The 11,752-nt window shown below is 40.6% G+C and overlaps 1 protein-coding gene across 1 annotated transcript; it reads left to right on the plus strand.

Annotated features, from left to right (window-relative positions):
- Window positions 1-477: 477 nt before the first annotated feature.
- Window positions 478-3,054, plus strand: LOC145446956 (uncharacterized). The gene is made up of 2 exons (XM_080325358.1): window positions 478-753; window positions 2,665-3,054. The coding sequence occupies exons 1-2, from the start codon at window positions 586-588 to the stop codon at window positions 2,869-2,871; spliced, it is 375 nt and encodes a 124-aa protein (XP_080181484.1). The 5' UTR covers window positions 478-585; the 3' UTR covers window positions 2,872-3,054.
- The last annotated feature ends 8,698 nt before the right edge of the window (window positions 3,055-11,752 follow it).

Here is an 11,752-nt window from a genome sequence, read left to right on the forward strand (position 1 = left end):
TAGTGTGACGGATGATAGCCTATACCTGTATAGTCGAGTGAATGCAATTCATAGCGTCCAGAATATTTCTTTCCCCAGTTTTAAGGATGCGCATTGGAGTTTAGAGTAAAGTACATTCAGCAATGATCATGGAAAAGGTATAAGGACGAAGTAGATTGTGCTAAAGTTTAGATCATGATGTTACTCGTTATTATCACCGAGTGAAAGCTATGCTCACAATGAGCGATGTTGGTGTGATCGAATAACTCTACCCTAATGTAGTTCTACACCTCCAGTTACCGATAAATATTTCGCATCGTTATATGATTCGCGCACCTTCGATATATATATATTTGGTGTCTTTTTTGAGATGATGTTTGCGATCGCGTAACTTCATCATGGACGACCCAGCGACCAATCTTTCTGCATGACGGTTGATTTTGATGATTGCAAAATTCGGTATTTTGCATTTCTGAACGCAGTATTTCTGAACGCAGTTTTTATTGAACTTAGTGTTCACAGGTCAACGGCGTATGATCAGACACATGAACGACAGACAGACACGAAACAATAATTTTGTATCTCTGAAAGCAAATTCCTTTAGCCATGCCGTATGTACTACTATTTTCTACGATTCATGGTGGACGGATGACCGTCAGCGTTGAAACAGAGAATGTCGATTCGGATATTGGCAAGGCATTAGAAGATTTAGCGCCGAAGATTCGGGAAACACCGGTTGAGTCTAAGGCCAATGGTCAAGATGTGCCACAGGCGGTGAGTATTGGATTGTTAGCCGCCCTGACACATAATCCATCAGAGTTTTCAGACATACCCACCTCGGTATTTCTGGATTTAGCAAAGGTTACACTGGTCGACATGATTTTTGCTTTCTGGTTAAAATGATGACTATAAAGTCAATTATTGTTCGCTGATTACGAATATGAAGTCGCTTTCTTTCCAGCACATAAAAAAATTATAATCTGCGACCTAAAATTTTGCATTCAAGTGCTAAAAACAGAATGTTCTGTGACGTATAACTTGCTGTTGGGACATAGCTATAATCATTGTGACGTCATCATAGGTGGTCAAAATACGTACAATAGATACTCAAGTAGAAGTAAAAGTAACGGCGTCAATTTTTACTCAAGTAGAAGTTCAAGTAACTTTTCAAAAGTATGTAAAAATTAAGTATTCTAGACCTAGTTTTTGACATCAGTAGCAATTTATTATTATTTTCTTCCTTCAAAAACATCACATGACTGCGATACAATGAAAAGATAGGATAGCGTCGAAACGACTTGGATTAGTCTTTGAAATCAGACACCCACCCATGGGCCTAGGCCCTAGGCGATGTAAAGAAGAGGCATGCACAGCACAGTGAAGGAAAAATAAAGCGACATTGAGGCTGTGAAGCATTTGAAAACCAAAATCTTTAGCATTTGTAGTGCCAATGGTTTGGAGAGAGCTACATAGACTTTTGTGCATGTGTTTTTTATATTCAATGTAAAAAAAGAGCATAAAATTCAATATCCCATTTGACTTGCGCAACAATACCAATTCCTCATGGGCCAGATGTCACAATTCCGTTGCCTTCAAAAGTTTTACCAATAGCTGAAGAAGATTCTCTCGCTGAAGAGTCTTTGTCTGATAAATGATGTTCTCAGCATGAGTGTGATGGTGATCAGCAGCTATATAAAGTTGAATCAAGCTGAACTAATTAAATTTGTCACAAATTTGAATTTGCCAAAGGAATCTGTTCTTATTGTAGGCTCCAGAATAAAAGCCAAACGTATACTTAGCATTGATACCACTTCTGCTTGGTATATGCATCGTAATAGTGGATACAGACGCTTCTTCGCATCCGAACCCTCTTCAGTTTATTGTGTCGATGTTCAAGGTCTCATAGAGACATTGGCAGCTGGGAATTGCGCCTCTTTATTTATGCATCAAGCCTAAAAGCCGTCTTGTCGCACAAACAAATCAATGTGCTTTCTTTCCTCTGTAGCTGGTCAACTTCTGGCATCAAGGGGTCTTACCAGAATACGAAACGTTTGATTTCACATTTGGAATATAGTACTCAAACAAGGTATCCTCGTTTAATGTGTGAATGGGACAGTAGAAATCATTGTATTAAACGCAAGTGACCGATGAGGGAGTATCTCACACCAGGCTTTTAAATGTTTCAGAGCCTGCTCTTGTCGACAGATATAATGTTGTATTTCCACCATTACTGGATCTCATGAAAAACTGATCAAAGCTCTGATCAAAAAGAGTGCACGTTCTAGAGGATGTATTTGTTGGACCACAAATCAGAACACTCACCAAAACCCCCTATTTCTTATTAGGAAGGCAGATTTGGAAAAAATACATTACTCTCTTTCATTGAAGCTGCATCTAAATTGGAAATACTAAGGATCCTGATTATTTGGAGGGTTTAGTTGAAGATAATAAAACCTCAAATTCAATAAAGTGAATTTAAAGCTTCGTAGGATGTGTTCCGTATCATATACGGACCTAAACAGCCATAAGCGCCCTCAATACAGCCGTTTTTGAGTAATATCTTTATTCGATTTTTGCGAGAAATTGTGACGACAAATTTAGAATCAGCATCGTCGAATTAGGTAAACTGTTTGTTCAAGAAACAAAAAAAAGTTGAAAAATGTCGACCAGTGTTATTCTCCACAGGTTTCGATATCAAGAGTAAATTACAATTTACTTTGTCCGCCCGTGCCGATATTGAACAGACTGCTCTCCATTGGATATCGAGTGGTATCCAGTCACGAGAGAGATGATACCACAACTTGGACGTTACTCAAATCCGATGAAGACATGCGTCGGAGAATGACCCCAGCGACTCAAGCATTCTCACTCAGCGATACTCTGTCTTTCTGAAGAAGTATTATAATCCTGTTTCAAAGATTAACAAGACGGCAACGACGAATTTAAGACGAATATTTATGTACGGGAAAACCCATTACCGTTGTGTCAGTCCACTAAAGCCTTAACCATATTGCAAAGTAAAATATTACACTCCTTCGATACACTGCTGATGAAAATAAATTAGTAATAACAATACCGTTTTTTATTGTGATCTGAATATGCCAGCCAATCTGTTGTAAGGAACTCTTGCATTTCCAGTACATCGTCCAGTGTTCACGCTGATCTATTTTTTTTTTAACAATTATGCAAAATTATTTGAGTATTTGATAACATTCACGACCTCCTACCAAAATATTATTCTGAGGTACGAATCAGCAAGTTGCTCACCGAGGTTCGTGCCAATGGGTATTATTACACACTAATGTCGAATGTCCGAGATCATCATCTGATATTATGAAGTTGCTTTAAAACAAAAAGCGCGATGCGGTTGCTACATCATTTTTTAGACGCTTTCTAGTAATTCCGGGATATATCATTGGATCGCGATGACGATAATGGCGTAAAATGCCAGATTCACGCGATCGGGATTTCCTCGGGTACCAACACTAATTCAAACCATCCACAAAGTAAATTCCTCAATACTGATTGGGTTAATAAAAAAATAGAACACTAGTGCCTGTAGCACAGGGGCCGGGAACCTGTTGCTCGCGAGTAATATATTGCTCTTTTCATCATATGATATGACTCTCCTATAAATTTTCAATTTGGCACACCTAATTCGCATCTTATTTATTAATATCGCAATATCGTCCAAATCATTGGGCTATTCTTGTCATAGCTGAGAGACAGTATAATATCACACAGATCAAGACAGTAATATTAAGGGTTTTTAGGGGCCCGGGGACAGTGACGTGCGGTGAGGTTCATGGCTGGTGATGCACGGACCCCCCACACACATACAAACACGCACGCACGTGAAGTACCTGATAAAGAGACCCAAAATGTGAATAACAACAGCAGCGGGTATAGAAGAGCATATTCTTTGCACACTGATAGCCGTTGCAATTCTGCATTCTACAATACATGTTGGACTGGGCTCTATTGTGCTAAATGGGCAAGTTTAGACGGATAATAATTTATATCTCTTCAAGTGCCGGTATAAATTATCCGTAGGACATGTAATAAGGGAAACTTATGAAAATCTGTGAACTATATTGTTACCAAACAATTTCTTCACCAATATGTTTGTTAAGGTGTGTAATAACATGTGTTAAAATGTTGAAGTTCAACTCTTGTGGGAAATCCCCCCAAAAAGCTGTTAAATTTGACGATTTAAAAAATAAAATAAAATAGAAATTTATCGCCCATAAGTAACTTAGGACGTGTTTAATAATGGTTTTCCATGATTCTCAATTGATTGTTAGCGCTTATAATTCACTACAGGCTCTGCTTTGTGAATTTGACGAATTAAAAATTAAATAAATAAATAAATAAAATAGGAAAATATTTATGGCCCATGCGTAACTTCACCCCATGAAAGTGTTAGGCTGTCTATAGAAACGATGCTCACCAAATTTGGTTCAATTCCAGCCAATGGAAGCGGAGTTATTGCCGTCGAAAAATTTAGATTTGAATAAAATAGTATTTACGGTGACCGATTCTTTGTTTATTAATTATAGTTGTGCTCACCGTAAATATCATTTTATTCAAATCCAAATTTTTCGACGGCAATAACTCCGCTTCCACTGGTTGGAATTGAACCAAATTTGGTGAGTATCGTTTCTATAGACAGCCTAACACTTTCATGGTGTGTACAGAAAATTTTCAATTTTTTTATATTTACTTTTATATCATAAATAGAAATTGTCTTCTCCTGTAGCAAAGCGGTTAGTGGCTGGAATTGAACCAAATTTTGTGTGTAGGCTTAAATTAGGTAACCTAACAATTTTATCAAGTAGCCAGTACGATTGGAGAAAAAAGTCATTTTTGAAGAGCCCTACTATATTCGGTTGTTGCAATCTTTATAACAACTATAGCTTCTGAACTGCAATAGCTCATCAGGCTCATATCTATGCACGCCTATTGTCCATCCGTAATCGCTGGGGTTCGGAGACAAGTTCTGTAAAAGAATCAAATCCGGGGTCTGCCGGTACTCGCGGAGTGAACGCTATGAAGTTGCACCATCTGTTAGAGGTAGTGTCTCTGGTTTTATCACTCCTGTCGCTGTCGCTGTCGCTGTCGCTGAGAACATGTTGTATGTTTTAGTGAGATGCTGTAACCGTCAAAGACCACAATGAGATTCTGAAAGCAACGGCCCAGATACTGCACGTAGCTTGGGTAATTGTTGGCAATTTCCTGTCATGTCTGACGTTGACCCCACTTCACCATGTACAGAAGCCATCCATCACCAATTATGAGGGTCCAGCATGGTTGATTAGTCAAATCTAGTGGTTCAGTTAAGGCCTACAAGGTTGTATTCGAACATTTTTCCTTGGTAGCCTTGTGTTCATCTTCTGATTTTTGTTGCTGAAGAGGGACAGCGGGAAAGGAGTGAACTCATACTGTAAGCCTGTCGCAACATCCTTATCCCGCTGGGTGAAAGTGATCAGTCGCTTGATCAACTTCAATGAGTCAATGTGAATGTTTTACTCGTAAACCTTAGGACATTTTCTTTGCGATGACAGGGCTTTTACCCGGGGTTGTAGCCAAACTAGATTTGCCGAATTTTAAACAAACAAACACTAGAACACTACTGGGCCAAGTCGAAATACTCTGGATCTAGTCATTCTAGTGTAAAAACACTAGGAGCGGCACCACTGACCACAAACAACAGCAACGCAGGCTATCTATGTATAGCTATCACATACCACAATTAAGGGTTTTAGGTAGCCTATTGCAGTTGAACACAGCATAAAGGCCACAACCAACGACAATGCAGCCTATGCAAGTAGCATATAGCTGTCACATACCCAGGGCCGTAACGGCACTTCGCATGCCCCGCAAAACGTTGGTCTTGGCCCCTCATATGTTGATGAACCACACTTGTGGGGGGCTTCTCCCCCCAGACCCCCCTCTCGCTGTTCGGTCATCGCCGCTACTTACTTATCCTCCACATTAGGGGTAGTTTAGTGGGGCAGTTTTTCTAGCCTAAACGCGCAAGGCGCGAAAATTCCTATAATTAATGATTTAATCGGTCAATATCATCGGGAATTGCATATATGTTGCTATCAATTTTCATCCTCTCTCTGCTGACGTAGCCTCATCAGATTTACAGGTAAAAGCTGAGTGAGGTGTGTTTGAAAAGGTAGCAAAATTCAATATTATAATTAAACATCTTCGGTCGTATACCCGTTAACAGGAATGAAACAGCACTTCGTCAGGCCTCGCAAACACATCTTGGTTCTTGGGCCCCCATAGGGTGATAAACTTAGCCCCCATCACCTTGTTTGCTTTTGTCACGAAATGAATTGTTTACTGCTTAGTGAGCCAGCGCGAGGCGCGAAAAAGTTTTGAAAATTCAATGATAAAATCGGTCAATAAAATCGGGAATTGCATATTTATTTCTATCAACTTCTTATCCTCTCTGCTCAGCACGTAATCAGAATTACCGGTAGAGCTGATTGAGGTGTCTTGGAAACTGTAGAGCCCGTTGGTATGACACCTTAACATGATGGTATTTCGTGACCTCCTGTCTGCTATATAAAATATTGAATCGCCATAACGTAGGCTACGAAACTAAAAGACGCACACCATTTCAAATTGATATTTCTTCACTGGCATGTAATTTTTCCCTGCGGGTTGGTATTTGTCTTGTGAGACTGCAGCCAAGACTGTATGTTGTATGTATAACCGAGTTTTCGGTCAGCAGGGAAGTCCTTCTCGCCTAAGGTTTTCTCGCTGTTGATCGTTCTGGCACCCTTCTTGGGGTCGCATGTTACATGGCCTACTGTATATGTCTTGGTGCGTCGTGACGCGGTAATGGCCCACGCCAATATGCCCATTTCTATAAATGTTGCGTATTTTTTCATGTGGGAAGAGTAGCCTACCCAAAATCCAGACAATTAGCAACTTGAAATTTTCGAAAAAGTTGCATAAAGTTTCAAGAAATACTATATTATTTATGATAATTTACGAAATATTTTTGGGCCCCCTTAGAGACCGCCCACCCCCCAATTGGGGGGTTTGGGGTGCGGCAGTTACGGGCCTGCACATACCACAATTTAACGTAGCTATGGATGGAAAATACATAACAGCTATAAGTAAGGGAATGTATTTGCTCCGCATTACGTATTGGCCGTCGCTACTATATAATTCCTACAGGACTGTTGTATTCCGAAATCGATGGCGCGTTTCACTGTGCTGCGATTATCCAATTGTTAGCGAATAGTGCATGAGGCAGATTCGTTTGTGCCTCACCTGGCTATTGTTTTTCTGCGACGACATTGTCTGTAATAAAGTCGAGTGTCACCTTCCTTGGCGATTTTGGAGGGGTTCTGGTGCTCTGATACTGTTAATATTTGGATTTTTGGAATCAGTGTGACGATAGCATTTGATTGATACCAGTTATTTTGAATTCCGAGCTATTTATGATGACTTGCATTGTCTTAGGTGAGGCACGACCCGACCGTGCCTCACCTGTGCTTCACCTCCCCTTTGGCGCTGTATTTTTGAATAATAATTATGCAAATTCATGGTGTTGGGTGAAAAATGTTCAAATTTCGTTATTTATGAACATCGATGTAAAACGGTGGTTCCGACCTGGGCGATATAGCCCCTAGGGGGCGGCGATTTGGTGGTCTAGGGGGGCGAAAATAACGAAGGGGGCAATAGGGGGCGAAAACGGACGAAGGGGGCGATAGCGGGCTAAAACAACGAAGGGGGCGATGGTGCGTTAAAACGGCTAAATTGGAGTCGGGACCGTAACTACCGCACCCCAAACCCCCCAATTGGGGGTGGGGGGGCCCGAAATTGAAGGAATACCAAAATTATTTCGTGAATTAACATGAATGATAGAGTAATTTTTTAGAAATTGATGCTACTTTTTCAAAAAAATTTTCGCGCCGCGCGTGATTTATTTTTTCATGTATCTTGATGTTGGCGTCCCCGTCACCCAACAAAAATACGCTTGATTTATGGAAAAAGGGAGGCTTCGGCGTCGGCCATCACTGCGCCACGACGCACCAAGACATATATGAAGTTTGAAGCCATGTAACATACGACTCCGAGAAGTGTGCCAGAACGATCAGCAGCGAGAAGACCTTGGCCGAAAATGCCGTTGTGCTGACCAACACTTCGACATATATGTTTAAATGTCCATATGCACCTCAATGGCTGGCGTCGAATGTTCCTGTCCGGACCACCTTAACCCTACAGGACAAATGCCGTCCCGCTAGGAAAAAATTATTTGCCATTAAAGAAATACCAATACGAAATCATGTGGGTCTTTTAGTTTGGTACGTTTTGACGATTTTCATATCTTCTGACATAGCAGATATAGGAGGTCACGAAATAGCATCATGTAAAGAAGTCAATATAACAACGATTCCGCCCGAAGATGTTTAATTATTATTTAGGGGTCCTACCTTTTCCAACATACCACATCGACCATATGGACCGATTTAAACGTGAATTATATAAATTTGTCGCGCGTTTAGGCGATATGTCGTGACTCACCAAACAGTACATGAAATAGGGTATAGCTGATATGTTGCGACGAAAGCCCACTGACTGAGGGGGTCTCAGCGTTTTTTTTCGGGGGGGGGGGGGGGGCTGACGACGTGCTGTTTTTAGGTTCCTAATATTTGGGGGCAATGATCGATGTGGAGCTTCAAAAGGGGGCGATGACTCGAAAAAGGTTGGGTACCACTGATGTAAAATATCAATATAATCATCGACTAATAGAGGGTTTTCAGAACTTTTACTCACTCACCCCGTCGTCAGATTGTGCGCGCTTTTTACCGGCGACTGTCAAGAACTGATTGGTTCAATTGAAATATGCTAATGCTTTATCTAATAAAAGAATGAAGGTCAGGCCGACGAATTCGCTGACTCTCTGTTGCGGACAAGGGCGTAGCCAGAAAAAATATTTGAGGGGGGCGAAAAATTCGATGACGTAAATGAACCCCTCCCGTAAAGGTAAGGAGAAAATACGTAAAGACGATGGTCTTAGGGCCCTTATTGGATGATTAACACACCATCTGGCGCGATCGTTACACATATATTCCACTCACAGACATAAAGTGCTCTAATAATATAGTGATTGTGTAAAACTCAGGCGTCAACACTTTCGCGCGAGGCGCGAAAATTTTTCATGGTTAGTGAATGAAATTGGTTCATTATATTGTTACTTGCATATTGCAAATACGTTTTCATTTTCAGATTTACCGGTATGGCTAATAGAAGTGGTGTCATCGAACATTCAGAGGTCACTTAATTACAGACATCTTGAACTATGTTCATACCACACGGCAAGACTATTTATGAGTTTCTTTTTTCGACACGCCCCCCTTTATGACAGTGGAAAATTTCGCGTCCCCCTTATCGTCATATCACAAAATGCAACAAGAATGCGAGCAATCCCAACGGATTGTTTGATGGCATGGAAGGTTATATGACTGTTGATGAGAGAATTCACAAATTTGAAATTTGGACTATACACATAGCAATAACCACGAATCGGAGATAAATCGCGCCGAGCGCGAAATTTTTTTTCAGTTGACCGAAGCTTCGTGCCCCCCTTCATTCATTTTATTTTCATTTATTGCTGTTACTTCATGACTTACGGAGAAAGCAGTCATCACTCAAAAGATCGCTCACATGCAAGGTTGTAGCCAGAAAAAAACATTTTTTTTGGAGGGGGGCAATTTAGCGAAGCTCCCCTATGGGAACACCTCGCAGAACTGTATATCCTTCCATGGGCAATTTCATCACTACCCTTTATACATATGATTCTTAGACGCGCACACACACACACACACACACACACACACACATACTCTATGGAAGCTCCCTGTTGCCAACTATAGCTTATTGGGCGATCGTTTCACGGACGAGCCCAAATCGCTGACATTAGGCGACGAACAATCAGTGTGAATTTCGGGCCTAGTCGCGCGGAGCGGAAATTTTTTTGAATAAATGGAAAAATTTGATCAATAATATTGGAGCGTGTATATGAGCAAGTGGCGTCCATTGTTATTACTTTAATTCGTTGAAGCACGGTTATTTAGTAACCTCTCGTAAAGATTGGCGCTAGTTGCAAGATTGGAATCGCTGATACATACCAGACCAATTAAAAAAACTCCTTAGATCAGACTCGCGCGATTTCAAATTAGCACTTTTTAACGGGGTGGTGACATTTTCCTGTGCCAGTCGCATTAATGTCGGAGGAGTCTAATTGCAGGGACAGGATGATTAGGCGCGAGTCATTTAAGCACCCGAAAATATATATCTTGGGTTTCTGAATACATGCGTCGGTTTTATGACCGTCACTTTGCGGAAGCGCGTGTGGCCTACTTTATATGTCTTCGTGTGTCCCGGAACGGAAATTGCCGGAACTAACATTCCTCAACTCCCATACTGAACTGACAACCCTGGACTCAATCAACCCAACGACCTCTGGCTACTCTAGTGTATCTGCTTGTACTGTTGTATTCTCATAATAGAAGATGCAGCTAAATCTAATTATAGGTATTTGGTATTTTGCAGAAGAAATTTCTTTCGGGATAACGATAACGAAATCAAGACATGTACGGACACTAAATCGCACGAAGCGCGAAGAAAAATTTTAGGTTGCATTCATCTGCCCAAAATACTTTAATATATTTATTGATTTCACGAAAATTTTCCGAAAATTTGGGGGGGGCGATCGCCCCTTTCACCCCTCTCTGGCTACGCCAGTGGTTGCGGACCCTGGAGGGAGCGTGAGCTCGTCTTCGATAGGTGATGGTAAACGCGCGGCCACGCGACGTAAAGGGATGCTGTTAAATTATGGAAATTCGACTAATTGTAGAATAGCATGTTATGAAATATCCATATCGGAGTTAGTTTTTTAAACAACTAGCCGAAAATTGAGCCTCATTAATCTACATTTTCGTATGAGACTATTTGATGTTATTACATTAATTGAAGTGATTTAGACATCGGTGATCGTCTATTATCGTTTACTCATCCGTAGAGAAATAAAGAAAGAGAGAGAGAGAGAGAGAGAGGCAAATCCAAGTATAGATACTAGATAGTTAGGGTCCGAGACGGAGTTTAGTTTGATTTGGATCATAAACAGAACGAACAGGCACAGCGTAACAACAACTGCCGGAACGGGCGAAGCCCGAAGCTGTTCAATGGTCAATTGATGTACAGCAAAACATATTTTGTAGTATCATACTCGCTATATATGGCGCTCACTTCGCTTTACGTACGGTGCAGACTCGCAAGTAATTTACCGCAAGATATTAGCGTCTGTTTGTTGTAATGTGCAGGGCGTGCATTGTGTACGTTCAAGGTTCCAGGCATTAACGAGTTTGAGGGGATATGGTAAGTATTTAACTATAGAATGTAAACTTTCTATAATTTACATTCTATAATTTAACCAACTGGAAATAACGGACAGACACAACAGCTTCATGGAACAGCAAGTTGCTTCATTTATCGTGGATTGGCTAATATAGCTAATTGTACGCTATACCGTAACGTCGAACGAGCGAGTTTTCATGGATATTCTGTAAACCTGATTTGCACCTGTAGAATACTTAACCTAGAAATACTGCCTTCATGATAATATAGCGTATTAAATTACTGTAAATAATGTACTTATCACTTTGAATACGTTGCTTATGGTACATCATTTTAATATTGCAGCAAAGCATATACATTGCATCATATTCAAATCACTTTTTAT

Source organism: Botryllus schlosseri, chromosome 9 (genome assembly GCF_051294905.1).
Source record: "Botryllus schlosseri isolate E-star chromosome 9, Bs_hap1, whole genome shotgun sequence".
Taxonomy (NCBI): domain Eukaryota; kingdom Metazoa; phylum Chordata; class Ascidiacea; order Stolidobranchia; family Styelidae; genus Botryllus; species Botryllus schlosseri.

Coding starts and splice junctions, on each gene's coding strand:
- LOC145446956 (XM_080325358.1), top strand. CDS start 586: ATGCCGTATGTACTACTATTTTCTACGATTCATGGTGGACGGATGACC. Junction 754..2,664: donor GTCAAGATGTGCCACAGGCG/GTGAGTATTGGA, acceptor TATTCTCCACAG/GTTTCGATATCAAGAGTAAA.